The 18,902-nt window shown below is 43.8% G+C and overlaps 1 protein-coding gene across 4 annotated transcripts in view; it reads left to right on the plus strand.

Moving 5' to 3' along the window:
• Positions 1 to 18,902, plus strand: part of mtcl3 (MTCL family member 3) — a 66,743-nt gene that overhangs the window by 35,066 nt on the left and 12,775 nt on the right. For all 4 annotated transcript variants that reach the window (XR_015079545.1, XM_085997178.1, XM_085997176.1 and 1 more), the window contains exon 4: positions 14,772 to 14,843. Coding sequence is in view for 3 of the 4 variants with exons in the window: in XM_085997178.1 (XP_085853304.1) it covers positions 14,772 to 14,843 (72 nt within the window). In the remaining variant the exon portion in view is untranslated. The remainder of the gene's footprint in view (positions 1 to 14,771; positions 14,844 to 18,902) is intronic.

The following is an 18,902-nucleotide window of genomic DNA, read 5'->3' on the forward strand; positions in this document are numbered from 1 at the left end:
ATCAAAATGAAATACACTACCTTAAGACAATCTTACAATTGTATTATAGTGGGTTAATGCCACAGCCCTGAATTTATATTTCATGCCTCTGGCAAGGCACCCTAACATGGTGTTTGATTTACTAATCACCATCTCGCAGTATGGAGATAATTTTTAAAGACCAGTTGATAACAATATCCAAATTTTTCTCCGGCTCACTTATAGTTAAGGTACGACTAGTCATTTTGTGATTAAAATGAATGTTTTTTGCCTTTTCTGTTCATTACTTTGTGTTTTACTCGTATTGAATGCGATTTGACAACCAGTCCAACTAATTACCCTGTCTAGATTTTTTAAAATTGTATTGCCTCCACGACCCTTTTTTCATGCTTGTGTCATCAGCATGGTTAGAAATTATGCATACGATCCCATTGTCCAGATTTTGTGTGTGGGTTGTGCAAACCAGGGATCTAAGGACTGATTCTTCGAAATACGACATTAACCACCTCTATTGTAAAATAAGGGCATTTTCAAATTGCTGTGTTTCAAGTTACAGGAGGGATGATCCTCTGTAGCTATTTGTTATTTTGTATATTAAATGTAATAAAGACAGAAGCTGAACAGAATTAAAAATTTTAGGAATCTTTGAAATCTAATTCTTGTTGATTTATAAATAGGAGATCATGCTGCACAAATTTAACAGGCTTTTTTTCTAAAAAATAAATGTTGTGCTTACTAAGGTGAAGATGTTTGTGCTGGGTAATTGAACTCTTCCATTTGATGCAACTACTGTCAGGATCTAACACTCCCAAGCCAGTTATAGCACAGGCAGATGCCGAGTAAAGCATCCTTCACTCTGTCCCAACACCATGCCTCAGTCCCAATCTTAGAAAAAGCACCCTGCACCAATGTGCCCATTTTTCATTTTCTACACCAGCTGTCATGTGGCCTCTCCGAATAACATTGCCAATTAGTGCCATATATAGCATAGTTTTTTGCTGTCGACCCATGCCCACTAGGAACTGCATTGAGACTGCCCAAGATAATTTCACAAGGAACCCTTACAGCCAGCAGATAGAGGAGCCTTCCCTCCCATCAGACTGGGCTGGTGACTTGAACCCCAGTCCCAGAACTGGAAGGTCGGGGTCTAATCTGCTGCACCACCCAGTTCCCCAACATGCTTTATTAATAGAATGTGACCATGTTGGTAGCTGTGATCAGTGCAGCGAGACAATCTATTCCGCTGTTTAAAAATGTTTGTTTTGATGTAGTGTTCCACCAGAGATTGGTAGCAAAAGTGATAGCTTTTGGAATTAGTGGAGATGGCAGCTAAAAGAATCAGAAACTGCAGTGGCTCCTCTGTGAGTTATCTAGGAGCCTGCCATCCATTGTTGTGCACCGTTAATCCTGCCACCGGGGAGGAAAATGCCAAAAGTAGAACAGAACTGCCCTACATAGATTCTAGCTCCAAATTTACGTGCATTTTGCAGCGCGTTCTAGGCATAATTTGAGAATACTGACATTGCTTTGGGTTGCATTCTGTGCTGGGGCTTGTTTCCACCCTATAATGGCAGCGCTTTCAGTAACATTGTGATCTGTCACCTTTGATGTGTTCACTTATCGATTTCACTATGAGTTCATTAGCATATATTACATTGAGGAGACCAGTGTTGGAGTGCCTAAAATTTGTGACTTGCACCCCAACACAAGGGTATTTATGACAAGTTAAAAGAAATCCACCTATTGCTAGTATCAGTTCGTACTAATGGAAGCACTTTACTTTGGAACCTACAGCCTGGAGAATCTTTGAGGGGTATTTGCTGGAGTTGCAGATTTTATGGAGCATTTTTATTTTGCTTTTTACCTGGGTGCTTGAGAGAACTATAGAAGCTCCCTCAATTGGTCTGCAGGGGCTCTACAATTTCTCCCGAGTGTATAACCAGCGTAGTGGTAGCTTGCTGTTTCCCCCGTCCAACTTTGCAGTTCCAAAAGGCTTGAAATTCCTGGGGAGGCACCTTCAGCTGCTTTGGAGGCAGAAGATCATTGAGTGGAGCACCATAAAGACTCTGGTTTAAAGAACACAGTGACAGCTGCAAGGATACCAGAACTCAACTTAGCAATGGCGTGTTCTGATCTGTTTAACTGTCTAATTTTGTAGCCACTGAATCAACTTAATTTCCCCCACCTTCATATAAATTTCAGTTCCTTTAATAGAGTACCCATTCTAGAAGCTTGTCACTTTAATACTCCGCTCCACTCCCACTCTGACCTCTCTGTCCTCGGCCTCTTACACTGTTCCAACGAAGCTCAACATAAGCTCGAGGAGCAGCACCTCATCTTTCGTTTAGGTACTTTACAGTCTTCTGGACTCAATATCAAGTTCAACAATTTCAGACCATAACCTCTGCCTCTATTTTTTTTCACATGGCAGCTGTTGATGATTTTACCATTCCCATTTACACCTCATCTAGACTCATCTTTTGTTTCTTTACTTGTCCCATTACCATCTCCTTTTGCCTTGCACCATCATCCCTTTTGTCTTTCAATCTCTCCTGCTTTCCATCCTATCACAGACCTTCCCTTTTGTTCTTTCCTCCCCTCCCCCCTTTCCCTGCCCCTGCACTTGCTTAAAAATGTTACATCTCTAACTTTTTCCAGTTCTGACGAAGGGTCATCGACCCGAAACGTTAACTCTGTTTCTCTCTCCACAGATGCTGCGTAACCTGCTGAGTATTTCCAGCATTTTCTGTTTTAATTTCAGATTTCCAGCATCCGCAGTATTTTGCTTTTACTTCCTCACACTGTGTTTCCCCAATATGACTAAACAAGTCTTTCTTCTATTTTGTCAGCTGTGGCTCAGTTGGTAGCACTCTCGCCTCTGAGTCAGAAGGTCATGGGTTTAAGTCCCACTCCAGGGGCTTCAGCACAAAATCTAGGCTGACACTTCAGTTCGGCGGTGCCGTCTTTCAGATGAGATGTTAAACCGAGGCCCCGTCTGCCCTCTCGGGTGGATGCAACAAATTCCATGGCACTATTTCGAAGGAGAGCAGGAGAGTTCTCCCGGTATCCTGGCCAACATTTATAACTCAACCAACATCTCTGGTTATTGTCACATTGTTGTTTGTGGGACCTTTCTGTGCGCAAATTGGCTGCCGCGTTTACTACATTACAACAGTGACTACACTTCAGAAGTACTTCATTGGCTGTAAAGCATTTTGGGATGTCCTGAGGTTGTGAAAAGCACTATATAAATGCAAGTCTTTCTTTTATTCTAGTGCTTCTTGTAGGTGCAAACTGCAGGCAGGTATCTAGTGAGATAGTTGACTACTTCTGTGGTATAAAAGACACATGAGACTGAGACGGCACTATTCTCATAGTGGCCTGGACCTAAGAGAGAACTGCTGCTAACTGTATCTCTTGAGCATATTCCTGGGCAACCTGGAGTCACTGGGCTGGATTTTCCAAGCCCCGAGGAGGCGGGCATGGAAGCGGGACAGCCGATAAATTCGGAGAAAGTGGGGGCGGATGGCAAAGCCACCCCATCCCTCCTCCGTGCCCTTTTGTCAGGAGGCGGGAAGATGTGCAGCTTCGGGTCCCATCTCCTGGAAGCGGGTACGGCATTTAATCCTTTTAACTGCCTGTTAACAAGTAGTTAACAGGCAGAAAAAAGGATTAGTGCCATTTTACCTTCACAGGTGAAGGCTTCCCGGCCTCGGAGAACCCTGCCGGGTTGGAGGAGATGTGGAGGAAGTCAGAGGCATCTAGAAGTAAGGTGTAGAGGTGAGTGATGGGTGCAAGTGTGGAGTGGTAAGTATGCAAGGTGAGTGATAAGTTTAAAAAAGTGTTCACTTACCTTGTTTTCTTTCTACAGCCTTTAGCCACGGTGGATCGGGAGAGCCGACATCCTGCTTGTCAACTTCACAGACTGGCTGATGGAACCTCCGTACCAACAGCCATGTGAAATTTACAAATTTGAAAGGTTTGATGAGTCCTGAACACAAGGGCTCATCAAACTAAAGAGAATGTCAGTGTTTGACAACTTCACAGACTGTCAAACGCTGACAGTTCTTCTTTCAAGAAGTCTTGACAGATAGCACGTCTGACGTTGACGTGATCTGTCAGTGACTTCCTCCCTAATTGGCCTGCTGAGCCCGCATAACAAGCTCAATCGGGGAAATCCCTCTGGTTGGTCAGATGAGGATGGAGGCGGGACATTGACATGACAAGCAGCAGTCCCGCCTCCAACTCGCCTCCATTCACAAAATCCAGCCCACTGTCTTTCCTAATCATATATTTTGCACTTTTATGTTATATATGTTCCTTGTTTTTGTTGTATTTTTAAAAATTTAATTTTCCAAATATTTTTCTCTGCTGTTTTTTCCTCATCAATGACTCGGCTTCCTCACTTATTGGCAATTAAAACAAAACTTTAAGTAACTTCCCGTTGCCAACTTGATCCTTTTTCAGAAAGCTGGTGCACACACACCTCGAAATATAGGATCACAAAGAGATGTCATTGAAGAGATGACTGGAATATCTTAATAGACACTGCATCGTTAGTTATGCTATCATAATTTATGATTTAGTGCTATGATATCCAGTGCTAAGTAATTGCATTTATTTTTATTCATAAATATAATGTCAATTTTAACATTTCTGCTTCTATGCTGCATTTGTTTCACTATCACACTTGATATTTGATATGTATGGTATTTGCATATTGTTACCTGAACACTAGATTGCTCCCTGATCGGAGTAAACACATTTTAGCAAGTACACTCCAAGGTCTCTCTTGCATTGCTTTTGTTATTCTTTGACAGAATACTCCAGCAGGTCTAGAAATAAAAGTAGCTAGTTATTACCACACCAATTTGAGTGTTTATTCGGACATAACAATATTGACTAAAACATTTTTTAAAGTAATACTCTGTCATACGCAGCTCTGAGTGTATGTGTGAGCAGGATTGATAAAGGGAATAAAGCCCCTACCACATGGATACAATGTGGGATAAATTCTGGGTTCTCCATACATTGTTTTAGCATAGCAAACCTCCACATGTTGGATAAACCCTCTCAGCTTTTACAGAGGTCACTATAAAATAATCAGAGAGCTTGTTTTTTTATAAAGTCCTTCATTATCAGTTTTTTTTTACCAATTTAATTTTCCTTCCTCTAAATGATCAGATTTTAACTTTTAGACTGCTGCTAATATCCCGACGCAGGCTATTTTCTGATGATTTCAGCTCGCAGTGAATCTGAAACAAACTAATACCAGGAGTAGATTTAGATGAAGAAGGAAAAGGATCTGGGAGTGATCATTGATCATTCACTGAACATTTTGAGTCAATGTGAAGATATTATTAGCAAAGTGACAACTTTGCTCAGTGATAGCACATTTGCCTCTGAGTCAAAGGTCATGGGTTCAAGCCCCACTCCAGGACTTGGGCACATAGTTCAGGCTGACACTTAATAGCAGTACTGAGGAAGTCCACGTCTTACATGAAAGACAGCACCTCAGTGCAGAATAATGCAGCATTCCATGCCAGATCCCATGCCAGTATTTGAAGAAGATAGGGGAATATTCCTGGTGCCCTGGTCAATATTTATATCCCAACAACAAGATATTTTTTTTTTTTATTCATTGATGGGATGTGGGTGTCGCTGGCTGGCTAGGCCTGCATTTAGTGACCATCCCTAATTGCCCTTGAGAAGATGGTGGTGAGCCGCCTTCTTGAACCGCTGCAGTCCATATGGTGTAGGTACACCCACAATGCTGTTAGGAAGTGAGCTCCAGGATTTTGGCCCAGCGACAGTGAAGGAACGGCGATACAGGTCCAAGTCAGGATGGTGTGTGGCTTGGAGGGGAACTTGTAGGTGGTGATGTTCCCATGCGTCTGCTGCCCTTGTCCTTCTAAGTGGTAGAGGTCGCGGGTTTGGAAGGTGCTGTTGAAGGAGCTTTGGCGAGTTGCTGCAGTGCATCTTGTAGATGGTACACACTGCAGCCACAGTGCGCCGGTGGTGGAGGGAGTGAATGTTGAAGGTGGTGGATGGAGTGCCAATCAAGCGGGCTGCTTTATCCTGAATGGTGTCGAGCTTCTTGAGTGTTGTTGGAGCTGCACTCATCCAGGCAAGTGGAGAGTATTCCATCACACTCCTGACTTGTGCCTTGTAGATGGTGGAAAGGCTTTGGGGAGTCAGGAGGTGAGACACTCGCCGCAGAATTCCCAGCCTCTGGCCTGCTCTTGTAGCCACAGTATTTATATGGCTGGTCCAGTTCAGTTTCTGATCAATGGTAACCCCCAGGATGTTGATAGTGGGGGATTCAGCGATGGTAATGCCATTGAATGTCAAGGGGAGATGGTTAGAGTCTCGCTTGTTGGAGATGGTCATTGCCTGGCACTTGTGTGGTGCGAATGTTACTTGCCACTTGTCAGCCCAAGTCTAAATGTTGTCCAGGTCTTGCTGCATATGGACACGGACTGCGTCAGTATCTGACGCATCTCGAATGGTGCTGAACAGTGTGCAATCATCAGCGAACATCCCCACTTCTGACCTTATGATGGAGGGAAGGTCATTGATGAAACAGCTGAAGATGGTTGGGCCTAGGACACTGCCCTGAGGAACTCCTGCAGTGATGTCATGTGATTGAGATGAATGACCTCCAACAACCACAGCCAACTTCCTTTGTGCTAGGTATGATTCCAACCAATGGAGAGTTTTCCCCTTGATTCACATTGACTTCAGTTTTGCTAGGGCTCCTTGATGCCACACTCGATCAAATGCTGCCTTGATGCCAAGGGCAGTCACTCTCACCTCACCTCTTGAGTTCAGCTCTTTTGTCCATGTTTGGACCAAGGCTGTAATGAGGTCAGGAGCTAAGTGGCCCTGGCGGAACCCAAACTGGGCGTCAGTTAGCAGGTTATTGCTGAGTAAGTGCCGCTTGATAGCACCTTCGACGACACCTTCCATCACTTTGCTGATGATTGAGAGTAGACTGATGGGACGGTAATTGGCCGGGTTGGATTTGTCCTGCTTTTTGTAGACAGGACATACTTGGGCAATTTTCCACATTGCCGGGTAGATGCCAGTGTTGTAGCTGTACTGGAACAGCTTGGCTAGGGGCGCAGCTAGTTCTGGAGCACAAGTCTTCAGTACTATTGCCGGAGTGTTGTCAGGGCCCATAGCCTTTGCTGTATCCAGTGTCTTCAGCCGTTTCTTGACATCACTGGTCATTGCTGTTTGTGGGACCTTGTGTGAAAATTGGCTTTCATAACAGTGGATATGAATCACTTTAGGACATCTTGAAGAAATAAAAGTTACTATATAAATACAGATTCACATCAGGAGTATCTGTTTGTATAGATCATGAATGAGGTCTTATTTAGAATATTGAGTGTAATTTTGGGCACCCAAGTTTTAAAAAGACATTGCAGCACTGGAGAAGATTCAGAGAAGAGTGACAAGGAAATTCAGGTCAAAGTAGTGAAAAGATCAGCCAGCAGGAGACATTCTTAGAGGAGAGAGTTTTCTCTGCTGCTGAGTTTTGTGTTTTAATGTTTATTTCTCCAAACCGATCCCCCTGTCTATTGAGAATCTGTGTACTCCCCCATTAAGGGTAACTGAATTCACCTAACCAGTGAGATGGGGATTCAAGTCGAGTCCTTTGAATTGGAGTTCAAGTTTTTACTGCTAGCACAACTAGACCACCAGAACTCACAAACCTAAATGATTACTTTCTACTTGCAGTGCCAAGAAATTAGAGGGAATTCCTCCCCCATGCATGAATTATTCTGTTCAATTATGAGCTATGCATTGTAGTTGCATTCTGATTTGTGTCCATCTAGAATGTGTAGTACTCAGTGCTACAAAGTGTAATATACTGGCCTGACTATAAAGTTTACCTCCTTGTATAGGTAAAGGTTGCTCCTACTAAGCTGGGAACAAGATAATTTTATACATAGAGTCATGGGCTGGATTTTGATTGAGGAGGCGTGTAGGAGGCGGGACTACAACTTTCGGGGATGTAGTCCCGCCTCCATCGAGTTGTGGCCAACCCACGCGATTTTCCCTTGACTGACCTTGTTGAGCCCGCCCAGCAGGCTCAGCAGGCCAATTAAGGGCCACCCGGCAACAGGTGACGTCACAGATTGACATTTCATCTGTCAAAAGCTTATGACAGATGAAATATCAGCATTTGACAGCTGTTTGAAGCTGTCAAACACTGACAATCTGTACTCCAAGTTAATTCCTTCCTCTCAGGCTGATTTAGAGATCTCTCCAGAACAGAAAGCTGAATGCTGCAACTTCTGACAGCTCGCGGCCATTCTGCTTTCTGTGCCGGTGAGATGAGGGACTCCCAAGACCTGAAGGAAGGAAGGCTGTAAAGGTAAGTAAATGTAAGTAAAACGTCTTTAAACACTTTACACACACCAAACACACTTACCTCTGAACTCATGCACCCATCACTCACCTGAACACCGGACATCTCAAACCCTCCAAGCCCTTCAGCCCGAAGGCCCGCCTTGCTAACTTGGCGTGGTTTGGAGCCGTCGGGAATCCCACACTTAAGCAATAAAAATAGAGATTAGGCTAAAAACTGTCTGTTAACTACCTGTCAACAGGCAGTTAATTGTCACTAATCCCCTTCCCGCCTCGGGGAGGCGGGTCCCAGCACAGGTCGGGTATCCGCCTCCTTTGAAACTGGCATGGAGGTGGGATAGGTTCGTGCCCCCGATTTCGCGATTTTAACCCCCCACACGCCTCCAATCCTGCCTCCACGGCCCAATGAAAATCCTGCCCATAGAGTCATAATGGTACAGAAGGAGGCTATTTGGCCCATCGAGTCTGTGCCGGCTCTCTGTAGAACAATCCAGTCAGTCCCATTCCCTCACTCTATCCCCGTAGCCCTGCAAGTTTATTTCCCTCAAGTGCCTATCCAGTCTCCCTTGAAAACATTGAGGCCTAGAAATTCAGTTGTTAGCGCCAGCCGCTAGCGCCTTATGAGGAGGAGAAGTGGGGCGCTCAGTGGCTAGCGCCCCGGCGCGGTCTGCGCCTCTCGCGAACTTCAGTTAAGATTTAGCGCTGGCGCAAAACTGCAGCGCCCGCTCAGCTGCGCACGCAGATCCTGACGTCATTTCATGGTGCAACGCCCTTGGTGCGCCCCAAACCGGAAATTCAGTGGTGCCGGCCTAATGTGCGCCTGGCGCCCCTAGCGACTGGTAGAGGGGAACGGTTCCCAGTCGCTGCGGGGCGCGGGGGGCGCTAATTAAAGGGGACTCCTCCTGCAGCATAAATGGCATCCTTGTTGCTCCAATCCTTCTTTGTGAGAGACGGATATTTGGAGAGAGACAAAGGGAGAGAGCTTTCTGGTTTGACTCAACGCTCGCACAGGTACATGTGGCTTCAGGCCAGAGCTTTCCACTTGGATTTAACTTTCAGTGCCATAGCCTTGAGTCGCCACATATAATGGGGGCTGCAATGGGTGGAAACGTTGGCTTTCTGCATTGCATTCAAAGGGCTCAGAGATGCCGTGAGAGAGTGCCAGTCATGGCCAGATGGAGAAGGGCCAACAGGCATCGGCACAGGAGGCCTTACCCACCCAGGGTATACCGCCAGCAGTTCTCATATCTGAACATGTCTGAGGAGCAGTGTGTTCGGAGGCTGCGATTCAGAAGGGAGGTGGTCACTGAGATCTGTCACCTGCTTCGCAGAGATCTGCAGCCACAGCTGAGGAGCAGGACATCTCTGTCGGTGGCAGTGAAGGTGACGGTGGCTCTCAACTTCTATGCCACCGGCTCCTTCCAATCCGCTACTGGGGACATTGCCAACATCTCCCAGTTCGCGGTACATTGCTGCATCTGCCAGGTGACCAATGCCCTTTTCAGAAGGAGACATCAGTACATCTCCTTCCCCATGACCCTGGACAAGCAGCAAGAGCGTGCAATGGGATTTGGAAGAATAGCGGGCTTCCCCATGGTCCAGGGCATAGAACTGATGAACCAGCAATGGTCAGGCCTTGCTTCAGGGCTGCAGTGTGCAGGGCATGGCAGCCAAACAAGTCGACCCTCTCCCTTTAAGAGCTGACCGGTGCCAGCGTGTCTGCCTTCATTCAGAAACTCGCCACACCTGCGCTGCGCCCGCCCTCGGTGTTAGCGCCCCCGGCTCGCCGGCTTAGCGCCTTATGATAGTCGTGCATCACCTGCTTTAGCACAGCAGCAACCTCTTGGGGCAATGCAACTGAATATCGGCGAAGGTGGCGCTAAGTTGCGCCGGGTGCTAAATTTAGCGAACGCCTGGCTGTAGCGCCCCAAACGTGGCTATACTGAATTTCTAGGCCTGAGTGTCTCCGCTTCCATCGGCAGCGAATTCCAGGTCATCACCAATCGCTGCGTAAAACATTTTTTCCTCACATCCCCCCCTATGTGGAAAGATGACAGGAAATACATACATCTGATATTTCCTGTCACCTTTCCATTCAAAGGTCCTTTATTAATATTGCCTGTGGGTATTTCAATATTAATTGTGTCCACATTTGTTGACACCTGTCTTGTCACATTAGGATTCCCCATTAATGTGACAGTCTGTGACTCTGGAGTTCCATGCTCTGGTCACCAGGTGGTATCATGGGACAGATTTGGCAATCTTCCCCTGAATACTTTTAATTTTCCCTTTTTTCCTCATTAACTGAAATTTCTAATTTTCAAATTAATGGTTTAAACAAAATGTTTTAATTTTTTTAAATGTATTATAATAACACGATGAAATGTATCCATTGAATTGTCTTTTGTGTCTTTAATGCTTTCATTCAAGGTTTTCATATGATGGCGCCACTCTGTCTCAAAGGACTCGGCTTCAACTGGATATTTTTATCCCACAACACTTAAGCTTTAAATCACATCTGTGCATTCTAAGGATGTGCAGTTTGCAGATTTTTCCAGAATGCAATCTGTGTATCAGTAGGAGTTGAAGGCTAGAAGGGTATGTCCCCTCACCCTATCAGGATTTGAGAGTTTCTTTGCTTTTTCCAAAATACTTTAAAAGAAACTGGAGATTGAATTATCAAAGTTTTTACTTCCGGCAACTGATGTATTTATATAAATATGTTACAATTGTGCTTTTCTTATTCTGAAGTCACAGACAAATGAAAGGAACACATGTGAACAGAATCAGCGGGTCAACATAAATGGCTGTTTGTGGGTTTTTTGTTGATGATTAGAAAAGAAAATAGAAATTGTCGATGGAGATTTTTTTTTAGTCAATCATCACTTTTGATTGTGTATAAAACATTCTCCTGGTCCATTTTTGAGGGTTAACTTAGAAACTGTATAAATATGAACTTTCAGCTTTTTTGAGGTGTTTTATGTTTGGTTATGGCAACTTTTGTTTATTAAAGATGGTATAATTCAGCAAGCTCACAAATAGTGCACTCCTGGTGCACACCAAGATGCATATCAGTACATTATGCATCCCCAGCCCATGATTTTCTGACAATTGGTTTTAATGAGCATAAAATTTACACTTAAATGCTTGCAGGCAAGAACATAACCATAGGACAAAAGCAAAATACTGCGGATGCTGGAAATCTGAAATAAAAACAAAAAATGCTGGAAATACTCAGCAGGGAGGGAAACAGAGTTAATGTTTCAGGACGATGGCCCTTTGTCAGAACTGGAAAAAGTTGGAGATGTAAAAGGTCTTTAAGCAAGTGTAGGGGCAAAGAAAGGGGGGAGGGGAGGAAAGGGAAGGTCTGTGATAGGATGGAAGGCAGGAGAGATTAAAAGACAAAAGGGATGATGGTGCAAGACAAAAGGAGATGGCAATGGGACAAGTTAAGAAACAAAAGATGAGTCTAGATGAGGTGTAAATGACAATGGCAGAATCATCAACAGCTGCCATGTAAATAAATAGGAGCAGAGATTATGATCTGAAACTGTTGAACTCGATGTTGGGTCCAGAAGACTGTAAAGTGCCTGATCGAAAGATGAGGTGCTGTTCCTCGAGCTTACGTTGAGCTTCATTGGAACAATGTTTTTATAACATAACCATAGGAACTGGCTGACAATAGGCAAAGTGATGACGTGCAGTAACATATGGGGGCTTGATGGTTCTAAAAGGGTCAATGGCAATTTGGGTCCAATTCTCCTGGGCCTTCCCCACAAAAACGTTAAAGATTGCCCTTTCTCTACTATTGCCAAATCCCAACAACTTCCAATTCCCCCAAATCCCTTCCTGAGTCCTGCTGACCTCAGGATCTCCTCAAACTTACTTTACTCCCCTCCACTCCTAGATCCTATCACCTCTTCTCAATCTTAAATCAACCCTAGAGTACAATCCTAGTGCTCCCTAATCCCATAACAGAAATTTCCTCCAACTAAATATTGGGAAGATTGAAGCCAGTGTCTTAAGTCCCCACCACAAACTCCATTCATTCGCAACTGACTCCATCCCTCTCCCTATTATATTATAATTAATACTTTCAGTCCTGGAGAACTCCCTCCCCAATGCTCCATAGGTCCCAAATCCTGCCACAGTTTTACTGGAGCCTCCCGTTCAATGTTCGATAACCCCCTCCCCAGTGCTTTCAGACACTGGGAGCCCACTTAAAAGTACTGCGATATCCTGAGACTCCATTCCAGTTCTAGGCTCAGTGTCCTTGGTAATACTACTGAGAATTGCCACAGGAGATCTAGTATGTGACAGGTCATTTCATGACACTTGGTAATTCAGAGAATATGTCCATTCTCATACCGGTCTCTGATGTCTTCATGTAGCTGATTTTTCTCTGATTTTCTACTGCTTCACTACTAATAACTTCTTTTTGCTTCTTTCTGTCCTTTTCTGCATTTCTCTCTGTCTTTCCTTTTAGAAGGTGGTTAGATGGTATGGCGTAGTTGGATGGGAAAAGAAGACACACCAATGGCTACCAGCTGCATTTTGGGTGGGCGTTGCGGGGAAAATGTGACCATCAGAGGGTCCCTTTCCATCCCCTCTCTAATCACTCTGGTTCACCCCCTCCTTGCTCCCATCACACCTCCTACTGCTACACCTTCCCACTACCCATTCCCCTTCCTACCACCTACTCACTCTTTCTTCGTCTTTGAATGACCCATTCAACCCCTATACCCTACACTCCCCTTGCTCCATTGTGACTTTCCTCTCGTATCCCTTTATCCACTCTCCCCTACTCTCAATCGCTCCCCCAAGGGCGTGTGTTGAAAGGCCGCAGGACTCTTCACTCTCAAGTAGTTTCCCTCCTATTCTCCCCCTCTTACTCTCTCTTCCTATTTGTCTCCCTCAAAGAGGCTTGGTTTGTTTTCAAATTTCAATTTTAATAAAAAAAAGAAATCATGCCTTTCTCTCTATTTGCATCTTTCTGTTTGTGTGTCTCTATCCCCCTCTATCTCATAGATATATGCAAAAAAGCATTGCCTTTTTCTGTCAACAAAATATAAGTAGATAATCAATTGGCTTCAAAATTCAACTGATTTTTTGAAAATTGAATTAACATTTAAATTAACAAAGCACAGTCTCCCTTTCTCCTCTTTTTGTGTCTTTCTTTGTCTGTGTCCTTAGTCGTTCTCTCTCACCCTCATCTCTCTCTGACTCCAGTAACTCACACCCTTAGCTTAGTACACTTTTGAAAGTTTACAGAACATAAAACAAAAGTTATAACGATGTAATTGGAGCACTGTCTTTTCTCTCTCCCATTCTCTATCTCACCCACACACTGAGGTGTAATTTTGACTTTGGGTGGCAGTGTGAAACGGGCGATATTGAATCAGCCCTCTGTTACACATCTCTCCCGATTTTCATTTTTATTAACTTTCAGAAACGCCCTCCCTGTCACTTAATTTTGGCCCGATCTTCACCTGCCAGTTGCGCTGCATCCTCTTCCTGACCAGTGGCATTTAAATGAGGCTTGTTAGTTAAAATACCCTGGGCCTGAAATATAGGCCAGCATGACTGGCCAAAACCCGCTCCAGTTTAAAATCAACCAAGTTACTGAGAAAGAAGATGCTGACCTAAAAAAAATTCAGAATGCATTTTGACTGATTCTTGCAAACCTGGCAGTCAGATGCATGATATGAGTATTATACTCTCAAGCATAAAATAGCAGCTATTGTGCATACTGAATGTGATATATAATATGTTAAGTTTTATGAAGTGTAACTGAGAAGTATGTATGATCTGATCACAGACCTACAGAAGTGAAATGCATCACTGATCTTGAGAAAGGGCTTGACAATTAACTTATATTTACATTGAACCTAATAGGTTAGGGGATTGAAAACGATTTAATGGATTTGAATTTGTTAGCAGTGGACAAAATGCAGCCCATTTGAAGACTTCACATATGCAAATTAAGCAATTTTTATCAGAAAAAATGACAGCTAAATAAAAATGAATAAAAAATATTTTAAAATAATACATTTTCCTAAGATGTTTAGCATGTATAGCATTGAACGTTGGGTCAGGAATTGCACAATTTGATACCATAATATTTCAAATTGTATTTTTGATCTCACATTTATAGTTCATTGAAACTGAGTTGAACATGAAGAAACATTATCCACTTATTTGTTGTTGGAATCTATCTAATCACTTGCACTACAATTAAATAAAATGCAACAAATGAACATTGATGGGTGTAGTGTTGATGGCAAGGAAGTTACAAAGGATTTTTCATAAATGTATGATTTGACTGTGCTAAGCAGTAATTAATATTTTTTCACGTATTAGTGGTTAAATATAAAAAATTACCATCATGACACCTGATTTCTTTTCCCTTGTAGTCTTCATTAAAGCGACGAGGAAGTAAAGACCTGCAAAAATCAGAAAAGAAATCCCAACAGGCCACTCAAGAGGTATTGTGATTATGCTTAAACATTAAACAATTTTGCAACTAACAGCAATATATCTACACTATATACTACATAAAGTAATTATGTTTATAATAGAAAACATTTATTTGTAAAACCAAATAATTTCCCTACATTAGTACATTAGTAATATCAATATTAGGTTTGTAATATATTTTTAACAGTACCATGTCAATTTTTCAATGGACCTTTGAAGACTAACACTAATAGTTGTGTGGTTACAGGAACTTTACTGAGTTCGAATACCATTTTTAATAGAAACTAAAGGATGCGATATTTTGTATTTTTTAGGATAAAATTGTTCAATATTTGAATTTATATAACTTATGGGGGCTAATTTTCACTGTCCCCATTGAGTAGCACACCAAAAATTGCAGCGCTGATCTTATTGCCTCGTTCTCACTCCCGATACGCCCTCCATCATTTCCAGTTGGCCCTGGAAATGGGCAACCAGAGCACCTACCTGTTTCAAGCAGATGCCTCATTAAGGCATACAGATCGGGCCACATGATGTATATAGGAACCCAATGCAATTTTCCGGTACCAGTGGGAGGAGCATGCGCTACAAATTCTCTACCCATTGGTACTAGGTGTAGAGCAGCCTAACCACCAATCCTTAAACGGACCGCTGCAGACTGCTCAGAAAAATGGTATGGGTAAGTTTTGTTTTTAAAGATAGTTGTGGAGTCAGAAGGAGCATTAATGCCTACAAAAAGCTTCCCACTGACTGCCGGCCCCATTCATGCCCCCCCCGCCACCCCATGATTGCCTCTTCCTTTACCCTCTAACCTAGGGCTCATCTCTGTGGAGAAGTTGCCGAATTTTGTGCCTCCTTAGATCAGCGAACATAAGAAATGGAAGCAGGAATAGGCCACTTGGCCCCTCGAGCCTGCTCCGCCATTCAATAAGATCATGGCTGATCTTGGGCTCAAAGCCACTTCCCCGCCCACTCCCCATACTCCTTCACTCCCTTATCTTGCAAAAAATCTGTCTATCTCCACCTTAAATGTATTTAATGACCCAGCCTCCACAGCTCTCTGGGGCAGAGAATTCCACAGATTTATGACCCTCTGAGAGAAGAAATTCCTCCTCATCTCAGTTCTAAAAGGGCGAAATTGTGCCCCCGCGTTCTAGATTTTCCCACAAGAGGAAACATCCTCTTTGCATCTACCTTGTCGAGCCCCCTCAGTATCCTATATGTTTCAATAAGATCACCTCTCATTCTTCTAAATTCCAATGAGTATAGGCCTAGCCTGCTCAACCTTTCCTCATAAGTCAACCCCCTCATCTCTGGAATTAACCTAGTGAATCGTCTCTGAACTGCCTCCAATGCAAGTATATCCGTCCTTAAATAAGGAGACCAAAACTGTACGCAGTACTCGAGGTGTGGTCTCACCAGCACCCTGTACAGTTGTAGCAGGACTTCCCTGCTTTTATACTGCAACCCCTTTGAAATAAAGGCCAACATTCCATTTGCCTTTTTGATTACTTGCTGTACCTGCATGCTAACTTTTTGTGTTTCATGCCCAAGGACCCCCAGGTCCCTCTGAACTGTAGCATTTTGTAATCTCTCTCCATTTAAATAATAATTTGCTTTTTTATTTTTCCTTCCAAAGTGTATAACCTCGCACTTTCCCACATTATACTCCATCTTTGCTGCCTTTGAGTGCTGATTCAGCGATCGCACCTCGCCATTTCCATGCAGATGAGGCCCAGCCATCAAAATGGCTCAGGCCTCACGCTGAGGACATTGAGTGAGTAGCACAATCACTGCCCACCGTCCACCCCAACTCCACTGAAAGTAAAAATTGGCCCCAACACAGTTCTAATTTTATGACACCATCCTTAGCTTTGCATCTCCTCCAGCCTAGATTTTTAGATGTCCTTCACTGCTTTACATCAGCAGTGGCAGTGTAAAGTCAGCATTGGGGACTGGAAGTATGATTGGAAATTGCCAACCCCGATTACCACCCTCAAACCCATGCACTTTTGGTTGGGCATGAGGTCATCTCTCAGCAATCTCGCCAAAATCCAGCGAGATGTTGATTGTAATATGGTAATGAGCAACATAATGAACTGCTGAGGGTAGCATGCATACTTCTGAATTTTGTGCAATTGATGCCCGTTATTTGGGCATGCAACATTTTGGAAAAAGTTAAAGGAGTGCAGATTTCCCTTTAATATTGTAGCTCCCCACTGTGACAGGACTGAACAGCCTAATTTGAAAGTTTTTTTTTGTTTGTTCGTCCTTCAGAATCTTTGCCAGGGACTAGTGTGTAGTTTGCACCTATTTCTTTACTTTTACTTTGAAAGTGCCAGTGTACGGATCCCCATGAAAATCACATGGTATTTATATTTCCTGCAGGATGGTCAGGTTGCATCTCAGGCATATTTATTGTACCATCAACTAACCTCCAGCCGTATATATCAACTACAGTAATTGTTCCACAGACATATGTGCCTCAGAAGACCACACTTCAGCAGAGAAATTGTGATAGAGCTGTGCTCACATGCTGGAAACAGACCTGCAATTATGTTGTAACATGAGCATAGTATTGTCGGTAGCAGAAGGAGCCCTCAATGCCTGTGTGGCAGGATTCTCCGTGGTACCCACAGGGAACCCCACCCACATCTGCTAGCCTGGCATACACAGGTGCATACATCAGGTAACTGATGCAGTGTCCCCAAGAGCCAGCCCAACGAGTTCCATTCCTGTGGACAATCAGCAGCACTACAGCCGCACTATGAAATTCTTTCGCATGACTAGATTTCCTCAGCCAAGGTGGTCATAAATGGGACAACGCCAATGCCTAAATGAACCATAAGGGATATAACTCCGTCACCATACAGTTGTGTGTGATCATGAGTACAGAATCATACATGTCAATGCCCACTCACCTGATAGCGGTTATTCATCCTCAGATAAGCAAGAGTGCCTGTATTATTTGAGTCGCAAAGACGTTTGCTAGGTTGCCTGCAAGGAGATCAAAGATACTTGTCAGATACTTGCAGACTCTGGCTGAGAATCACTACAACCACATAGCCACTGGTATAATTGAGCTTGCATTTTGGATCTTAAAGCAACTCTTTAGATACCTTGGCTGGTCAGGCAGTATGCTGCAATATAGTTCTGTAAAAAATTCTTGCATTTCATCATGATGAGCAGCATGGTGCAGAATGTTGCCCGCAGAGAGGCATCTGCATTGAGCCATTGCAGGAGCCACGAAACTTGCCGTAATTAGGAGAAGATGTCCATACGCAAGAGGACACACAAAAAATGGCCAGAGAAATGGCAGCTGAAAGTCAGTGAGGTAGCTACTCGCTGATTGTCAGTTGGAGCCTCTTGGGACTGAGGTGGCCCCCTACCTTCTTGTGTTGTTCCTCAGATAACCCAGTTACTGGCTCTGACATATTGGCAACTGCAGGGGCTGCCTGGTTCTGTACAAATTCTTGCCTGACTAGCCAGTGGATGGAGGTGGCAGAAGGGTGTAGAGCAGGCCAGGGAGCAGTACCCTCATCCGTTGTCAACTCCTGTCATGTTTCTGTTGTGTGACAGCAGATCTGATGGCAACAGTGAGACCTGGGAGGTTCTTAATGTTGCTTCTCTCAATGTGCTTTGCAAGCATTTGGAAACCAGAGGAGAAAGCACATTCTATAGTCGAGCCAAAGGGCTCTCTGCCTGTGGGGGCTCCACTGCAGATGTTCTTGATGCTGCCATGTGCTCCACTGTGGCCTGCAATGTACTGAGAGCCAACATGGATTTGTCAAGGGTAGGTCATGTCTAACAAAGCTAATTGAAATTTTTGAGGAAGTAACTAAAGTACTAAAGAGGGGAATATCTATGGATGTAGTTTATATGGTCTGCCAGAAGGCATTCCATAAGGTTCCAAATAAGAGACTGTTAGCTTAAATTAAAGCTCATGGAAATATTAAAATATTTAAATGGCCTGCCTGCCTCCTGGGAGCAGGTTGGCTGCCCGCCCCCTGACCTGCCTCCGTTAAATCTGGAAGTGGGCGGGTTGGGGTCGGGTTTCAGGTTTTTTA

The sequence above is a fragment of the Somniosus microcephalus genome, chromosome 9 (assembly GCF_052327205.1).
Source record: "Somniosus microcephalus isolate GS21.2 chromosome 9, FLI_Smic_1.0, whole genome shotgun sequence".
NCBI classification, from domain to species: Eukaryota; Metazoa; Chordata; class Chondrichthyes; order Squaliformes; family Somniosidae; genus Somniosus; species Somniosus microcephalus.